Here is a 20,253-nt window from a genome sequence, read left to right as displayed (position 1 = left end):
CAGAACTTGCTATGGCGCTGCTCCTCTCTCGTTTTGCTAAGTATTTTAACTGGTATTGTCTGTTATGGGAGAAGACGGACGTCCCGCGGTGACTAATAAACGAGAGGAGTCCCAAACAGATGTTCTCCAATCAGACGATAACTAATAGTTGTTGTTATATGTTTAAGTTATTGTATTTTATAGTTTGTTAAACAGACCGGTCTGTAAAATTGTTTGTTTATATATATGTTGGTTGCTTAAGCTCCGTCAGGCCAGTGAATCCTGAAACAAAAATTCTCTATAACGTGCTCATGTGTCTAAAATTCCAGTTGTGCCGTCGGCAAGGGGGCATGTCACAACCCAATGATTTTAGTGCCTCGGCACGATGGAATTTTCCCGCCACATGAGCGTCTCTTGCATAGCAAAAGTTTTCTGCTGCAACAGAAAACCCCAGTGCAAGAGAGTTCCCGCCATTTCGCATGCAAATTTGTGTCCCGCTATTGGCCAGTTCTAAATTATTCCTACATGGCGGCTAGTAATTGGCTTGCTGGCCGTATAAAATTTTGTGTGACTTCCGCCCAAGTCGGAGAACTTTGAGCATGCTGCAGAGTGCTAAAGATATCTGACTTGTGGCTAAGCTGATCGATAGACTGATCACCTATCGATTCTTCTCCCTGTCGCCGAGCGCAATCCTTCGAAGTACCCTTTCCCTGCCGGCTTAATTTGTGGACGGATTAGCTGGCCTGAGCCTTGCCAGCTGGAGCAACTTGTGGAGTTGTTTAAGTGACCGGACCACCTGCGTCGCGGCTATTAGCGGCGTAAGTAAAGTTTTTGCAACCAATACGCTTTGTCTGCCTCTCCATTCACCAGCCCGCCCAAATGACCGAGCAGTTTGTATATCACCTTGAGTCGGCTCCGGCCATCCGAGACAGTTACTAAAGTGCATATCACAACAACTGTGAAGTCCTGAACTTCATATGCATGCAAGCATGACTTATTCTGCAATACAACTGACTGCAAACATTTAGGGTTAGGTCTTAGACCACTGTTATGCACTTAAGTGGCACGTCCTGCAATTTTTGGCACTTATGCAGAGTTTGGAATCTATCTCCATGGATATTTCCGTGATCATGCTGCACTTGCCTTATTAACATGCTCAGAAGGCAGCACTCCAGTTGTGTTAGGCTCCATTGCAGAGCAGGATCAGTGAGAAACATGCAAAGAGCTAGATAAATCCTAAAACTTTAGATGCAGAAAAACCATGAATAGTGAGTTTGGAGGAAAGGGTCTACCCATTTTTAGCCCAATATCAGGAGACCCAAGTTCCAGGCCCCTCACTTGGAGGTAAATCTACATTCCCCATTCCCCCACAAATTTCATTAGCCATCAGGTATGGCCCTGGCATTTCCTAAAGCACCCACTAGCCTTTTTCTTGAACATGGCCCACTGTGCACCTATAAGAGGAAGTTATATGAGATCAGGAGGAGGAAAACAAGGGTGACTTGGTAAGTGGACACTGCCTTGGAAAGGAGTAAGTGCCCTGAGTCTCAGTCCCTGATCCTAATTGCCTTTCTTCACTTCGTATTTATTATTCATTGGATAAAATGAATAAAGAGCAGTGGGATAGTTTCTGCCCCATTCCAGGCAGGAACCAAGGTTAAGATTGAGCATATGTACATGTAAAGGTTAAATTACACAATTTATCTGTGTGTCTGATACCATCCATAGTTCATTGTTTTCTATAGGTGACCTAGGAATACATTCAATCAACTTCTCTCAGCCATCTATAGGTAGAATTTTAGTTACAAAAGTGACATACAATCTGAAGTCTGAAATTCACTGCCTTTGTCTCATTCATGTTATAAAGAAATGGGGATATTTGCAGATTAGTGAATATACCTTAGCCCTTATTCTTGCTAAATATTTTTCAAGAACTTCTGATTCTCAGCAATAGGATATATGTTGCCAGTATCATCAGCCGTTCTTTTATATCTATAAGCACATTTAACCCAAGAAGCAGCACCAGCACACTATGAAACTAATAGGCAGTTTATAGTGAAGTTATGCAGGACTGTTAAATTAAATATTTTGGTTAGTATAATATAATCCTAGAGTCCAATTCAGGAAACTGTTAGAGGCTGAAAAATTTTTCAACTGGAACACATTTGAAATATTCCAACAAAACATTTTTAATGTGTAAGAATCATAAAGAAAACTGAGCCTGCGTTTCCCGTCATCTAGGGAAATATTAAATTAATTCATTTGGAATAATAGGGGAGTAAAAGAAATATATAATTCTGATTGTGACATGTATGCCCGTCTAGGACATACATATCTAATAATAATTCTGGACACCAGAAGGACTTAATGCTGCTGGTTTTGTACCTGAAAATCTGAAGCATTGTTCAGAGAACCAACACTGAAGGAAGAACCTCTGAATGAAGTTGAGTTCATGGAAGAAACTCCAAGAGCTAGATTCCGAGTAGAAATACTCATAGATGGTCCAGTGAACTGAATCTTTAAGGCTAAGGCATCAATTGTTTTTAGAGCTCTAAAAACATAAAGAAAATTATTACAAAAAAGTCAACAAAGTTGACAAGAAGAAAACCAAACCAAACAAAAAATGACACCTGTATTACAGCAGCAGAAAAGTGAATGTGTTCATTTTAGACAATTTCTCTGAGTGTTGACTGCACTTCTGTCACTATTTTTATAAACTCAACAGGAGCTGGATAACTGAATTCCCCAGGCCAGATTTTCAACAGGTATAAATTGCTGTAGATATGCTGAAAGCATAACCATAGTCATGCTGATTTACATCAGGCAGAGATCTGCACATCTGACTTCACTTTCTTTAGCCTAGAATAATATTACAATAATATTAAGAGTTACACTGTATGATATCACTTAATTTTGGAATTGTCTTGAAGCTGCACCAGAGCAACCTTTTATCAAGCCAATTAATTTCAGTATTGCAATATCTTGGACACGTCTACATGTGCCCCTATGGTGCTGTTGTTACTGCACCATCACTCAGTATTCCTTTTGGAAGTATGCGCTCCCTCGGTATAGTGTATTCCTTTTGGAAGTACTAAATGATGGAGCAGTAACACTGTCTGCGCGGCGTACTGTTATTTTTAGCTGCTACATTGGCATAGCAATGTGCTATACTGAGGGAGCATGTCACTATGGCAATGTAGCTGTGCCATCACCGTTTTTGCCTGCCAATGCTACATCACCATAGCGCATCGTTACGGTGATGTAGCGTCATGTATAGACATGCCCCTTAAAAATAAATCTTTTACTAATCTCACTTATTTGAAAAACTTCTTTCAGGAAACTTAAGCAAAATATTTGAGCTGAATTGTTTATAGCTTATCTATCCTGATATCAAACGCTTGAGGTCTTTATGACTTCATATCCAGACAGGTAGTGAAATCCTCTCTCAGTCTTCTTCCTGAAATTCATATATACTTACTCAGAAGATGATGCAGCCAAAACACTGTCTGAACTGGTGAGAATATTGGAAAAAATGGTCACCACAGTGGAACCCAAAGATTCATCAATGTCTTCATCATTCACAATTTTTTTGAGCTTCTGAACTACATCATTTACTTTGTCTGAGGTCAGCTGCTGTCCTTCACCAGTGAGATTCAGAAGCTGATTGGCTATATCAGCTGCATTTTCTGCAGTGGCATAGATAAAAGGAACGGTAAGAAGACAGAGATATAGGCGAATTCTCAAGCACCTCCTACTTGAATTAGAATGTATTCAATGTTATTTGTATCAATACAGTAATCAACTAACATAACATATATAGGAATGGATGACCCCTATATAATGCCCTTCTGTTTCTTTTGGGTTTTTTGCCTAATTTGACCATGTTTTATACTACTTTATAGGAGGAGAAATTACAGGATGTGAAATAAAAGGGATATGCATATTTTCCCTTCTTTTCTTTCCTTAATCTTTTCTGCTCATTGATTTTGCAACCAAAGGCTGCAGGAATGCTCTTGGATATAAAAGACAATCTACTTACCTGTGCAGTTCCTAAGATTAGGTGGATTCCAATATGATGTATAATTGTATGGATCTAAATCGCTAAAGAGAAAAACATTTCAGAACATACATTCGTTTTCCACATGTTACATTATTCAGCATAACAAGGCAAAATAATGCTGGGTGTTCATTTGTCACATTTGTTCATTCTGTTGCATTGAACTTACAATTCAGATAGCAACACAAGCCCAATTAAAATTAATGACATGTGACTGATATTGGGCATGAACTACCATGCATGTAAGATGTGTGTACACAGTAATTCAAGAACAAACATATTCTGCCAACTTTGATTCTGTGCAAATAATCAGAGTACACTGTGTAAGAAAGCTAAAAAAACATGACAAATCCAAGAAATATGCTCAAGTGAAGGAATACTATAGCAAATGAGATATTTCCAAGTGAAGAGAATAAATATTTTAAGTGATTTTATAAAACTGTACAGTAGTTGAGGATTTCTATAAATTTGTTTGCCAATAAAAAGAAGAAACAATAGCATGCAAACAAATCATTCAAGTTTGTATCATGATGGATCCATGAAAGGCAAGCTCAACTCTGATACTTGTTAACTTTTGACTGCTTAATAGAATAATCTTATATTTTTAATGCACTGTTTTTGAATGTGTGTAGCTTTATTTGTAATTTATATATCTTTATACACTATAGTAGATACTGTCTCTCCAACATTTTTTCTACCACTGGGTGTGTATTTTTTTATGCATTATCAACAACATCTACTATTAGTCACCTCAGCCTTGATGAAACTGTAAACCATACTACCAACATTTTCAAACCTAATGACATGGGGTTTGAGAAGGACCTAATAGCGCAGAATATTATTATATTGAATAATTTCCTCCATGCATGGGACAGGTTTAAAATTCATAGGCAATATGACTGTGCTTTTGGATGAGGTGGGATAAAAATATCAATTGATTTTGACTTCCTTTGTCGTTTTCCCCTTAATCATGCCCCATCATTTTTATACCAGATCGCAGGATTCTTAATATGAATTCCTGCTGTGCAAGTCCTATGCATACAAATCTTAGGCATATCTTTCTTTCTTCTCCCATGTAGAAGTCTTGATACAGTACAGCAGTTAAGCATGTAATTTCCTCTTTTATGAATGTAGGAAAGCGTCATTTTATATATACCACATCCTTAGCATGTCTAAAGAGGGACACTTCCTGGCATGAGTATGCCTAGTCCACCCACTTCCAGTAGCACATACAAACCTGGAAATGCACTGGTGAAACCACTCCTAAGGAAGTTCCTGGTAGCTATTGTCAAGTATGCCAAAAACCAAGGCTATGAAGACTGGGTGGACAAAGCGAGCTTGTGCCATACAAGGGGTATGATATAGATATAATCAGAGAGGCTTCTGGGTCACTGACTCCAGTTCCTAGCTAATCATGAGCAACCACATCATTCTTGTTTTGTTTTGGTTTTTTTATTGGCAAGAGTTAATGGAGGCAGTAGCAAGAATAGTTTAACTCAAGGCAGAATAAAATAATTTTGGCTATGAACTACTTTATTTTGACAATCAAAGGTATTTGTGTAGAGCATGAATGAGCAATTAAGATAAGCAATCCTGGGGCAGTAAAGGCCAGAAGTCTCAACTCTAATGACTTTGTGGCTTACACGTTGACACAGTTTGACCCCTGCACTAGCTAATTTGAAACAAATATTGTTCAGTCACAATGTAATGGTATTCATACAAAATTAACAGGCTGAGGAAGTAAGTTAGTTAAATACAACTCTGGTTGTTTTCCTGTCTGGCATAAAACCTTGAGGTTGACCCTTGTGTTACCATGTTGCTTTCAGAAAGCAAAAGATCTGGTCTGACCTTTTCAGACCATATACTGGATGCAGTGTAGGCAGGTAAGCCTATTGTTTGTATTGCTTATGGCTAGCATATTAAAGATTATGCTTATTATTATTTGCATATCTAAGATACCCAAACAAGATCAAAGCCTCGTTGCATTCAGTAATGTACAAATAGATATTAAGAACCAGTCCCACTCCAAAAAATTTATAGGCTGAAATGACAAAAAAGACAAAGGGTGGAGGAATGGCAGGAATAATCCCCATTTTACAGACAGATGGGAAAATGAGTTTAAATGACTTACTGGTCATGTCTACACAAGATGCTGACTGCATAGTAGCTCGTTACTACTACGCAGTAGTAATGAGCTACTGTACTGTCAGTGTCACCTAAAAGCCATTTGGTGGTGCTACTGTGCAGTAATGCCAGTTACCCCAGTAACGACTGCACAGTCAGCTTCTCATGCAGATGCGGCCACTCATGGACACCCATGAATCACCTGTACCATAGCTGAAACCTTAAAAACCCAAGTCTAAAATCATCATAAGCTACACAAGAACATCCTCATTCCCTGTGACACATTACTGCCAAACTGTTAATGTCAGAGTTTCCTTACACTACGTGAGGTGTCTCAACATCAGTCAAAAGTAAAATTCCTTGATGAGAATTTAGCTGGGAATAGTTTGGTGATGTACAAACCAAATTAAAATACAACTCACCACGCTGTGCCGGCACCGATTTTATAAACATTGTTTCTGATGGTTAATAATTGTCATGAGTTGAGGATATTTAGGAAGCTGATCTGTTTAGTGAGAAGCGTTTTAGTCACTTTGAACAAATAACAACTCTAGGCCTCATTACACCTTGATGTAGCAATGGCTCTTTGTGCCATCTCCAGGTCATTACTAATAATGTATTTCTACTGCAACCACATAGGCCTCTCCATTCTCTTTGTTTCTGCTTGCCTCACAATATGAAAAAAGCTTATTTAAAATAATACTGATCAATACATAGCCTAAGGTAGACACAGGCTTAAAGTGGTTCAAGGTACATAACCAATAAACTGTGAATGAGTTCTACCTTAGACAACTCAAAGCTTCTGAATGGTTTTCCAAGTATTTGAACCCTTACCACATTCTTGATGCAATCTGAGTGGAGCTCCCTTGGCATAATGTGAAGTTGGTCACCATGGGCCTGGTATCTGGCCAGAAATAATTTGGAGGGTTTTCTTCAGCTAAACATTTTTCTACAAAACAACAATACACAAGTATGAGAATGGATCTTAACTCTGTTTTATCACGTATATTATCATTTATTTTATAAGCCTACCTTATACCACATGATTAACCATTCTGTAATTGACAACCACATAATCAGTGAGTGTATATAATGGATACACAATGATTGGATACTGCAGACTGCACTCTTTGTCCAGAAGGTATCAGCTTGGTTATCAGCTGCTATACACTGGCATAGCTCTGTGAACAGTATGGACCTCTCACTGATTTAACCGTCTAGACAGATAAGTATGTATTAAAAGAGACACTTATGATAGACTTTAAGTATATTTTTATCCAAATGTAGCCAAATTCCCACCTGCAGTACAAATTGGAAATGGATTATTGGATTTTGCAGGGATTATTTAATCAAACAGGAAAGGACTTATTTTGGAGAAAACAAATAAAGCTCATAGAACACCAAGGCTGAAGACCCATTACATACCTACTGGATTAACATCTACTGTCTGAAGCCTTAATCCATCCCCTATGGTGTTATTATTGCTTATGAGTTTCTCCCGGATGGCTTCCTCTTCTAAGTCGATGTTGTTGGTAGAGTTGTAAACAAGAAGAGCCCTAACCACAAAGCTACAAGAGAAATTACACAAGAATTTGAGTCAGAATGTGAGAGAACAAATATGTGGATATTAAAATATCTTAAATAAAGTGTCCCAAATTTAATTATTGATAGTAATTAAAAAACTGATAAAAAATACTTTTCCTGTATAAAGGGCGTAAGTAGGGCAATATTGAGCCTTACCTGTAAATTATTCTTCTCATAACCACATAGCTCTCCAAACTAGGGAGTATTGGGAATCCCACTCTGAGTTACCATCAGGCAGGTAGCTATAGAGGACTGAATGTAAACTTTTTAAAGGAAACCTAAAGGCCAGGTTTTTAAGATACTTAGGTGGCTAATGATACAGCTGTGTTTTTACCAAGATTTTCTAAAGTGTCTAGATGCCTAACTCTCAACAGGTCCTAAAAGCCTATATAAAATAGCTGTTAGTGATATGAAAGCCAAAATGACACTGATTTTCAATGGGATTCTGGGATTTTAACTCATTTAGTCGATTTTGAAAATTTACCATTAATTAAGAAGGTTTGTTTGCTCAGTTGAGTAGAAAAAATTAGACTTAGAATAATATTAATTTGTCTGATGGAAACCCACTGATTTTTTTGGTGGGGGGGGAGGGCTAAAGTGGCTTGAACTCCTTTCTAAGACAGATTTGAACCTCAAATGGTATAACTCCCCTGTACTCAGCAACCTCCCTAGCATATGCAAAGCCCCTAAGACGAAAAATACCTGTGAGAGGAGAACGTAAAAGTATACCTAAGGCTGTGCTAGGTTGGCAGTAGGGGAGCTACATCATTAATGCAGGAGCCCTCTCAGAAGGGCTCCATGGGTGCTGAAAGGTGCAGTGCCTGGCAAGAGAAGCAAGCCTCCTAGATGCTGTCTTTGTCTTCACTTCGCTCTCATATATCCCAGAAATCTGAGCTAACACAGGCTTTCCTGGCTTTAAAGTGACTGTGGGCAGCCTGAGAAGTAGGAACACAGCCAGCATACATATAGTGAGGGAATGGATTTAACAAAGCTGCTTTCACCAGAAATCCCTGATGGGAGAAAGGGGAGGTTAGTTGAAGGGTCTTGCTACCACTTAAGGAAGGAGAGCACAAGGGAGGAACTGTGTAGGCAGTGTACTGGAGGGTACTTTTTGGTATGCCTGCCTACACAAGCTAGGATTACATTTGCAAGAATTGTCCAGAAAGCTACCTCTATGATGACAGCTAACAGCAGGACTTTCCAATGTTACCTGAATTAGGTAAAGTGAAAGAACTGCAGATCATTATACAGATGTTGCTGTTGGCTACCAGAATTAACTCTCTTTATATTTGACATCTTTTAAAAGTAGGATAGATGTGACAGACATTTTCAAAGTAGGTTCATTAGTGAAGTGGCATGAGAACAATTGACATAAGAAGAATGTCTAAGCATGGATGACTGTTTAGCCTTTAAAAAAACATCAGATAGGACATATTTCCTTTCTGTATTCAGATACAAAAACCTGAAATAATAAATCCTGCTGTTTTAGAAACTATTTGTGAATAGACAAAATGAATATTTTTCACATGTACGTATCGATGCACACAACCACACACAAAAAATCAATTTTTTTCTCACCTACAGAATACACTTTACCCCCCACCCCTGCTAACCAGCTGCTAGAAATTGTGATGTGTAATATATTTAAAAAATACAGTAAGAACAGTTTCTGGTTATGGGCAAAAGTAAAAGTAAAATCTGTAGGTGACTCAAAGTGCATTTCTACATGAGATGCTTACTGCGCAGTAGCCTAATAACACTGTGCAGTAGTGTGCCAGGCAAAACCCATGCTAATATGCTACTGCACAATCACAAGAAAACCTCCATGTGCTGGTGCTACTGTGCAGTAGCACAAGTTACTGCACATTGTATTAGTACTTAGTTAACCAAGTACTAAACTTAATGTACAGTAACTAGGGCACATTAATGAACATGTAGACGTGTCCACAGAGAGCAAAACTTGGGCAGGATTTGGTCCCTACCTGCTGCTCAGTTACTTTCTACAGAATAATGTTTATTTTATTCATTTTGCCTTTCAAAAACAAGGCACACTTTATATTCTGGAGTATATGTATGCATACATACATATACACATACATATATATGTACACTTATTTAGGGGTTTTTTTTAAAGAACAAAATCTAATTGCTCTTGTACTAATATGCACATTTTCTAATTGCATTTCTGATAAAATATTAAAACCAGTAACCTATCTGCTGTAATGTTGATGGCCACAACATATTTAGTGTTGCAGAAGAATTTCAAATCTTCCTGGATATATCAAGCTTGCTGTGCACTCAGACATACCAGCTTCATCCTGCATTCTATTGCTTTCAACTGAATGTTAATGCATAACAATGACCTCTATATGGTGCTGCTTGTGGAGGATTTTGATGAATGGCTAGTATATTTTGTAAAGCACAGGGCCAAAAGTGGAAAAGAGGTTAATATGGTATTTATTTTTAGAGGACCAATGAAAGTTACTACACACTGGGTACTACATGGGATGCTAAATATGCAGCAGACTAATTTACTGTGCATTAGCATCACTAAAAAGATGTGTGTCGGCTACTGCACAGTAGCACCAGTTACTGTGCACTGAATTAGCTTAATGTGCAGTAACTATGGTGCATTGATGCATGTGTAGATGCACCCATTGATTCAAATCAGGGGGATCCCAGTACTTAACCATTCCCTCCTCAAAAAAACTTGGCCTTTCTCATCTACTTGTACCTTAAAAACTATATATTGCTGTCACTCCCAAGGTGTCTACAAAGAGGAAATTAGAGATAAAAGGTTACTGGATCCTGTCAAATTATGTCAACTTCTACTAGCTAACCAGAATAGACACTCAGCATCCACATAATGGCCAAGGGCAATGAAACATCAGGAGTAATGATAGATCAGGTCTAATTGTATATTCCAGGCTACCTCCTTACCAAGGCATATGCCAAGGGAGTTGGCTGATGTGATTGCAGAGCTGCTGGCCATTATCTTTGAAAACTTGTGGCGATCAGGGGAGGTTCTGGACGATTGGAAAAGGGCAAATACAGTGCCCACTCATCTTTAAGAAAGGAAAAAAGGAGGATCCAGGGAGCTACAGGCCAGTCAACCTCACCTTTTTCCCCGGAAAAATCATGGACAAGTCCTCAATGAATCCATTTCTAAGCACTTGGAGGATAAGAAAGTGATCAGGAACAGTCAGCATAGATTCAGCAAGGGCAAGTCATGCCTGATCAATCTGATTGACTTCCATGATTAGATGATTGGCTTTGTGTAATTGGCTTTTTGGGCTGCCCCTGGGGGGTGGGGGTGTCCTGTTTTGGGTCCCCCTAGTACAGAAAGGATGTGGACAAGTTAGAGAAGTCCAGTGGAGGGCAATGAAAATTGTTAGGGGGCTGGGGCAAATGACTTATGAGGAAAGGCTGAGGAAACTGGGCTTATTTAGTCGGGAGAAGAGAAGGCTGAGGGGGGGATTTGATAGCAACCTATAACTACCTAAAGGACGGTTCCAAAGAGGATGCACCTAGACTGTTGTTAATGGTGGCAGATGACAGAACAAGGAGCAGTGTTCTCAAGTTGCAGCAAAGCAAGTTTAGGTTGGATATTAGGAAAAACTTTCTTACTAGGAGGGTGGTAAATCACTGGAACTGGTTACCTAGAAAGGCTGTGCAATATCCATTCTTGAAGGTTTTTAAAGCTTTGGTTAGGATGATCTAGTTGGGGATGGTCCTGCTTTGTGCGGGGGGTTGGACTAGATGACTCCTGAAGTCCCTTCCAACCCTCATTTTCTATGATTCTATATACTACAAATATTGTGTATAATACTGTGTATGTACATATCATGTAACATGAAATTCCTACATATTATTACCTAAATTGCAAGCACTGTAAGCTGTCCCAAATGACTCATGTAATGTCCTGAAACAAATCATAACATAATGTAACTTGATAACTGACATAATTCTTATTTGAGCACTGACCTCCCTATTTGTAGCAAACAGATCCCAGAATGGGAACATTTTGATAATATAACAATAACCTTTATTTTAAATTTTTGAAATAGTAGGGTCAATTTTCATGTAATGATGCCAATGATGAAACCATGGGTTAGTGCTGGAAGTATGAGAATCTCCAACTTTAAAACACATAATCATCCTTTATCCTATACTATGTAAGGAACAAGTAGAATACTACAGCAAATGGGATACTATAGCATAACTCTATTAGAAAGTATTATGAAATTTTATCACACGGAGGGCATTATTATCACTCCTATCAATGTTAAATAATTGATATCAATGTTATCAAATTACCAATGGGACTCCTCTGGCACAGGCACATTAGATAGGGGAAAGATAAAACATTTTCTTTACTGTGTGCAGCTGTCCACATCCTTGTGCTCCCTGATTTACTAGATTCAGAAGTGCCTGGTATGGGCAAAGAGGGAGGTAGGATTATGACCCTGCTCCCTTCTTCACCAGCCAGACGAACTGAGCTGGCAGGGAAGGAGGAGGGTAGCACATGCTACACTCTGATGTGTTTATAAAACAGAGGGCATAAACATGGGCATATCTAGGATTTCGAAAAGGAAGGTGCAGATGGTGTGGCACATCATAATATAACACATATTTTTCTCCAGTTAAAGATAATTTAGAAGCTTTACTAATATGGTAAGAAGCTAGCACTAAATTATTCAGGTTAAGATCCAAACAAAAACAAATACCTGGGGGGGCAACAACAAACTAATTTGCGTGTGTGTGTGTGTGTGTGTGCATCTACACATGCACATTTATTACGCACAGTACAGGTGCACGTCTACACATGCATACCTGTACTGTGCAATAAATGTGGTGAGTTCTGCCAACTTGAGAGTAAATTTGATACCTGCATTAGGCAGGTATCAAATTTACACCCGATTAGTTACTGCTCAGTAACACTGTGTATCTGGACAGAGTTGGGACTAACTGTAGTTGCAAGTCAGTCCACACACAGTATTAATGCTGGGAGATCTCAGTGTCAAAAATCCAAAGGCAGAAAAAAGGGTGGCAGTGCAAATGGCAGCAGTATGCACCACCCAAAATAGGAGCCTGGCTGCCTGGAGTCACACTCCGGCTGCTGGCCATACTCCATGGACCCAGATTGTTGCTGCTGGAGCCCCGGGAGGCCCCCAGGTAAAGGTGTTGGGGCCAGCCCAGTTGCTGGTCCCAGCCTCCCCTATCCCACTCAGGGTAACTTACTGTGTGCCAGAGTGCACACGCACAAGTGTTCTCCAGGAACAAGGAGCAGTGGCACAACTAAGCATGCTGTTATTTGTCTCTGGGGAAATGCATGTGTGTACTCATCTGGATGTGCTCTGTGTGTCTTCAAGTCACATTTCTCTACATAGATCTAGTATGGAAATGCAAATAATTGAGCAAAATGGCTAGGTACAGATGATACACTTAATGTGCTTTAAGTGCGCAGAAAGCTCTTTACAGTCATAACAGAACAGATGTTCATGGCACATAAAGCGCTTTAAAAATGGCAGGTCCTCCTTTAAGTGAACCCTGGATGGATGTGTACTAACCTAAAGCAATTTCTTAGAGCGCTTTATCGAACAACTATGCCAGATCCCATCAAGGGTTAACTTAGAGCGCAATCACTGCCATCCCAATTCACAACAAATTTAGGGCCAGACCCTATTCAACTATTAGGCACCTGTGTGGTCCTAGCGTAATCATATTTCAGGGAGTTGAGCCCCTGAAAATCCATGAATGCATCTGGCCAAAACACAATTTGAGATATAACTGGCAACAGACATAAAAGCCAATAAAAGGGATTCTACAAGTTTGTCCAAGAGAAAGAAGAAGACCAAAGACACAATCAGTTCATTGCAAAATGCAGAAGGCAAACTAGTTATGGATGATGCAGAGAAGTCTGAAGTATATAATGCCTTTTTGACTTCAGTCTTCACAAATTGGGGCAGCTACCAGATGATGACTGCAGTTGACATCAAAGATAGGGAAGGAGCAAATAGCCTGGAGTAGAAGATAAGGTTAGGGATTACTTACTGACACTAGATGCTTTCAAGCTGGCAGGACTGGATGGGATGTACCTTCGGTTACTGAAGGAATTAGCTGAGGAAATGTCAGAGCTGTTAGCTATCCTCTTTGAGAACTCACGAAAGTCAGCTGAGGTCACAAATGGTTGGAAAAGTGTAAATATAGTGCCCATATTTAAAGGGAAGAAGAATAATCTGGATTGTTAAAGACCATTTTAGCCTGACCATGGTATCTGGAAGGATCATGGAGCAGGTCCTCAATCTATTATGAAGCACTTAGAGAAGAACAAGGTGATCAGGAACAGCCAGCATGGATTCACCATGAGCAAGTCATGCCTGATCTACCTGATTTCCTTCTATGATCACTATCCTTACCCAGTAGTCATCAATGGCTCAAAATTATATATTTTCATTAATGTATTAGAAAAAAAACCAGTAAAATGAAAAATCCCAAAACACACACATATGCACTTACATGCATGCGCGCGCGCACGCACACACACACACACACACACACACACACACACACACACAGCTATAATTGTTAGCCTGATAACCTCAGGCCCAACCCAGCTCCCACTGAAGTCAATGGAAAGTTTCAATAGAAGACTTTGGGAGATTAATCTAAGGTTCTTAATGGCCCAAGCTGATTGGTTTGCAGTTTGTCACCCTCTTACCTACAAACCAGGATTAAAGCATGCTGGAGCATACTGGTTTAGAATAATCTTGCATCACCAAGAGGACTTCAGTCCTCAGAACTTTCAACATAATAATTTTCACAAGCAAAAAAATTACACATAAATACAACAATTTAAAAAAAAGCAAATGTGGAATTTTTCAAAATCTTCATCATTGTTCCATTTCTGCCCTTATTGAATTCAATAGTAAAATTTCCAGTGGCTTCAAGGAGAGCAGATTTGGACCTATACTGGGTGACTGAAAATCCCAGCTATAGGACTCAAGATGTTTTAAAATATGAACTCACATTGCAACTACATTACTTTACAGAAATGATGGTATTTATATTTGATAATATATTTGAAAGCAGTTAGGAGGAATAGGATTTTCTAAAACTATGTCCGTTTCCTCTATAATCTTTTGTTTAAGTTCCAACATTGTGTTTTCTCACACATTTCCTTGATGCCTGAGACTGCAGCACATTGAGCTGGAGTGGCAAACTCCTGGCTAGCAGGAGCCTGGAGGTCAGCCTTGCAGCCTAGAGCTGCTCTGACCTGGTTCAATGTGCTGTGGAGGGGCTGGCTGGGGCATGAGGGTGCTACAGTGCGGGGCTAGCCAGCAGGCAGCCCCACACTGTAGCACTCTCATGCCCCAGCCATCCCTGGTTGGCATCTACATGTGTATTGCAGTGGAGTAACCAACTCTGCTGTATGATAGTACTTGTGTTGGGCAGTGCTATCCTATAGTGGAGTTAATTAGTTTACTCTGGCCTAACAGCACCACCCATGTAGATGCTGATGCCTTATCACAGAGCTAATTAGTCAGCTCACAGTAAATATCTTATGTCTAAATCTTTCTAATCTCAAGGATCCTTCCCATCCCACATTCCACTAAACAACTAGCACCAAGAATTCATCAGAAGTTTGAGTGTTGCCATTGAAACTGACAGTAAAACTCCCACTAACTTCTGTAGGCAGGACTGGGCCTGGGCCTCTTTGCTGTCTTTCTCAGTTCTTTTCTTTTCTAAGAAGAGGTTTCTACTTAGGTTTAGCAACCTGTCTTCAAAACCAATGGTTAACAGTATTTTTATTTGGAGGAGTTGTTAAACAGTAGTGGCATTACTGCTATTTTCCATGGTAGGAGTGATTAACTACAGAGAATGGGCCAACATTATGACAATCAGGTAGTGAAGGTTGCGACAAGCATCATCTGATTTGGGTGTTAAGAGGAGAAAAGCTTGTAAATTATATCAAAGCTTAAGGTCTGCAAAGGTGTTACTGAAAAAGCTCAAGGAAAGCAGGGGTGCTGAATGGGTCTGCAGAAGCCATTTTTCTTACCCAAGTGACCCAACCTTGGTCATATGGCTACACCTAGGATCTGAAGGACCTTTCTGGGAAAAGCAGCAGCAGCAGTAGCAGAAATGTGTAGCATTACTGTAGTGTCAAAAAGGGCAAGGAATCAATGAAAGAAACAAACATACATGCAATTTTTTTGTGTAGAAAGAACACGCCAAATTTATTTTATTTTTAACTTTAAAATTGATGGAGCTGAAGTCCACCATGATCACAAACTATTATATTTATATCCCATTTCAAGTTCAACTCTGCTTTGAAGAGGTACCTTCTGATTATTGCTAATAGGATAAGAAAATTAAACATGCATAAACATTGAAGTAGAGTTATGATAAAAAATCATTTTTTCATAGAATTAATAATCTACTAAAGCAGTATATTACATTGCTGGTATCCAGAGTTCTTTACATAGGTCAAGGTGCTGATAATGATATGCACTTCTGGACTTGGCACTTCACGCATTCCTCATCATCATGTACAATGAATATGTCATAAGCATAGTGTACTTTGGATTGTGTCAGCTCATAGAGCTCAGTAATATAAGAATAACAAGTCATTTCCATATTTTCATTTCCTTTTGCTCTTCCCCAGAATGTAATATAGTTTTAAAACATCTTTTTAGAAAATGGCTATTTTTAACATGCCAAAAATGACAGCTTCCTGTCTTTCACTGCCAGGTCCCACTTGTCAGGCTGAATTATTCTGTTTCTATTGATTCTTCCTCCTTCACTTGTAGGTAGGGTGGATGGGGAACTGCACAATGCTGAGGCTATTTTAAAAGTTACAGCTGGCAATCTACCAAATAAAGTTGAAAGAAGATTCAGTAAAAGAAGTGAAAATGAAAAAGATGAACAGTTTGTGAGCAATTATTTTCAAAATGTTGCATGAAAGAGCGATACAGAGGCTGGGGGAAGAGAGAGAGTGAGAATGTTAAAAAATTGCTTGAGAATGCAAGAGAAAGCGCATATATGAAGAAAGGTAATTTAAGGAACCAAGGCAATGATCTGTTAGAAATATGAAGACAAAGTTACAGAAAACCAAATGAATGGAAGATTCAATAAGATAAAAGCAAATAAGTTAATTTATATGGAAGATAAGGGCAAAGGCCATATCTGCTTATGGGCTAGTACTGAAGTTTTAGTTTTAAAACAATCTGAGGGAGAATCAAATGAAAAATATTTAAAAGCAAAATGAAATAGTAGTAGGCAGATTAAGTATAGAGCTTCCTGAAACTAAGGGATAAGGTTTATTAAAGGCAGTGGTTTTCAACCTTTTTAAGATTCGAGGCACACCTCAATAGACTCAAGGCACCCCTCAAAGAATACCAGCTTAGTTTGCACTTGTTTTTATTGATTACAGAAAAATAATACATCAGTTCTTCTATTGCAAATACCTCAAAAAGGCCACAGTGGGTTGGAATGGTTTTAACACTATGGATTCCTATTTGAAATCTCTGGGTTTATGTTGTGAATCATGTTTGCTGTGGCAACCTAGTTAAGAATCACAGATTTACAACCATCCATAGCAGTGAAAATAAACCTAAATCTTTGAAAACTCAATTACCAAAAAACACATGAAAAACCTTCAGGAGCAAGAAAAGTAGAAGAAATTAGCTCTAGCTTTCTACCAGATCATCCTCAAAGTATAAAAACCCAACTCCCCCACTCCCCAACAAAAAAAAAAGTTGACTGCTTTTGGGATAATGATTTATACTCATAACTTTTTAAACTTTTTATAGCCAGAAATTACACTCCAAGGGCCTCATGGCTTCTTTAGAGTCTTATCCAAGACAAACCTGAAACTTGAAAATTTTAACAAACATTTTAAAGTCAACAATCAGGAAAAAGTAACAAGAAAGGTAGTTTTCTGGGCCTTCATCTGAGATCTAAATGATTGCCTTTTTGTAAATATTGCAAATGACTATATTTAAACATATGTGAACCTCAAGGATTTGAAAGACTGGTTGTTAGACATAGGATTAGTGAAAATGAATGGTAAGCTAAACCTCCTTTTTTGGCAATAAGGGGGCAGTGAATTATGGTAAATGTATATGTACTTAGTCCACAGAACTGGAAGAGCACAGATTTTCCCTACATATTTCACAGTATGTGGCAATGAAAATGAAACAGCATGCTAGTATAGTATACTGTATAGTATATTTTTTTTAAGTATACTAAAAAAAACCCCAAGCAACTCTACAAAGATAGGCAGTATGATTTCTATTTTTTCCACAGAATACCCATTGGGTTAAATGTCATCCTTTATTAAACCATGCAATACCAGTGACTTTGATCAGGTTATCCAACGTATTCAAAGGTAGAATTTAACGTGAGTTTTACTACTGGTCTTATGTGGTATGTATAATATAATAACACAAGAGTCTATAAAGTATGCTTTCATCATGTATGACATAAGAAGCATTTAAAATAAAAAAATTCATAATGAAGATAGTATTTTGGTCCTCATCCATAGGCCACTGTAGTTAAAAAGAACATTTTCATTGACTTCATTTGTTTTTGCTACCAGGCTTTTTATATTGTACTGTTCTGAAAAACTGTTCGATATGAAACTTATATACAGTCACATTGCCTTGGAAATCACATGTGAGGAGTAAAGTGTCAAGAAGAGACTTGTTTATTTGCTGTGCACACATTCAGCAATCCATTATTAAATGTTAAGAACATTTGTAATAGCTAGATTAATTTTACAGCAGCTGTACTACTTACAATATGAAAGTAAATACAGTGGGATGAAGTGGAGATTGAAACAGCAACAAACTCCATGAGCTAAGAGAAATGTTTTTAAAAATATGATGAAATCCTGCTACTGAATGTGTTTATCTTTAACAAATAGTGATTTTGATGTGGTTTTACTTCTCAGGAAAACTTTTTAAATATCACAACACAGTTTGGATTGCAGTTGAAGGCTTTTTGGGGTTGGATGTTTAATTTTTTTACTTATTATTTTTATTTAGAATACCAAATGATTGTTAGAATGGATTGTGGGGGTGGGGAGAGGCTGGCTACAGGATGGTGGATTATGAACAAGATAAAGTGAGCTTTGGGAGTGGGGTGAAGTTGACTGTGAGTTGACAGGCTGTGGAAGATAGGGCTGTAGAGGGGGACGGAGGTGTACTAGGGATTCTAAAAGATTGAGATCTGCCATTTCAGAAAGTAGATTATGCTGCAACAGAAGAATTCACTTGGCTTACCATAGATGTGAACTTGGTCAGCAACATTCTGTGACAGGTAAAAATTAAGTTGGAAACATGATTAGCTAAGTTTTATAAGACTTGGTGACCTATGCTACCTTCAGTACAGTAGGTAGTTAAGACCAAAGTAATTTAAATGAAATAACCATCATGATATTGATGCAAGGTACATCTGTGCCTCACAAGTCAAATATTTATGAAATGGCAGGGTGTGGCCCATAGTGTGTAATCATGAACTAATTTGATTTCAGTAGTGGATTTACTTTTATCAATAAATAATCTCCAAGAAAGTTACCTTTGACCACCAATGCTTCTTTTCTCCTTCATCCCTTCTGTCGCAGTGCTTGACTGAATACTTTAAAGAAGAGAAACATAAGAATCAATTAGAGCAGAGTCCTATTTTATTTGTCCCAATTCCCAGAAGGGGCATAAATTGATATTTAACCCTAGTCAGCACTGACATTTACCTGATATTGACCACAAATACAGTGTAATTCCACTTCTGGAAGGTTTGATTTAGCTGAAAAATACAAAGAGAATAATCATAAGGATGGAGTAGTGCTACATTATACATGAAAAGAAGAATAAAAACACAAACCCACTTCAGAACCCTGTCCATCCTCTCTACCACCACACAAAGTTCTCTCTTGCCCTTGCTTATCACCTTTATGTAGAAAAACAGAGAGCATCTTCCCATTCCTGTGAAATTATTCCTTTATAAAGTTTGATTTTATTTTCCTATTGGGGAGGGGCACTTCAGTGGGGAGAACTTCACTAAATGTACTTTGTAAGAATAGACAAGTACAAGAGACACTTAAACCCCCATGCTACTATTTATAGAGAGGATGTGGTTGGAAAAGATTTTCGGATGCTGAATATTGTGGAAAATATAATGCTATGGTTTCATCAAAAGCTGCTGCTGAGCCTCTGTTTTAATCTTGTATTAGAAATATTTTTAAACTTGCAGTAGGTGTTCAGACTTGCCGTTTTGAAGACAACAGGAATTTTACCATTGACTTTATAGGATACAGAGTCAAAGATTTTAGTGCTTGAAGACATTAATTACTTATTTGTCTCTCTCCTCACCTAAACAGTTCACAAATAGAGGTAAGAGATCCATGAAGCCTACTATTTGCAAATACCATGCATGGTTTGGTTTGGTTTGGTTGCCTGTGGGAACTGGATTGAGTGGAGTGCCATTGCCATCATGTGTGACAGAGACAG

General features: G+C 38.4%; 1 protein-coding gene across 5 annotated transcripts in view; it reads right to left on the bottom strand.

Moving 5' to 3' along the window:
* Window positions 1-20,253, bottom strand: part of ADGRG6 (adhesion G protein-coupled receptor G6) — a 170,657-nt gene that overhangs the window by 47,213 nt on the left and 103,191 nt on the right. For all 5 annotated transcript variants that reach the window (XM_019488390.2, XM_014605563.3, XM_019488389.2 and 2 more), the window contains 7 exons: window positions 19,497-19,549; window positions 19,325-19,384; window positions 7,586-7,728; window positions 6,995-7,109; window positions 4,019-4,080; window positions 3,458-3,665; window positions 2,365-2,530 (listed from right to left, as the gene is read on the bottom strand). In XM_019488390.2, the coding sequence (XP_019343935.1) occupies window positions 2,365-2,530; window positions 3,458-3,665; window positions 4,019-4,080; window positions 6,995-7,109; window positions 7,586-7,728; window positions 19,325-19,384; window positions 19,497-19,549 (807 nt within the window). The remainder of the gene's footprint in view (window positions 1-2,364; window positions 2,531-3,457; window positions 3,666-4,018; window positions 4,081-6,994; window positions 7,110-7,585; window positions 7,729-19,324; window positions 19,385-19,496; window positions 19,550-20,253) is intronic.

Source organism: Alligator mississippiensis, chromosome 1, assembly GCF_030867095.1.
Source record: "Alligator mississippiensis isolate rAllMis1 chromosome 1, rAllMis1, whole genome shotgun sequence".
Lineage (NCBI taxonomy): Eukaryota > Metazoa > Chordata > Crocodylia > Alligatoridae > Alligator > Alligator mississippiensis.
The sequence above is the reverse complement of the archived record's forward strand: the minus strand, read 5'-3'. Positions and strand labels throughout refer to the sequence as shown.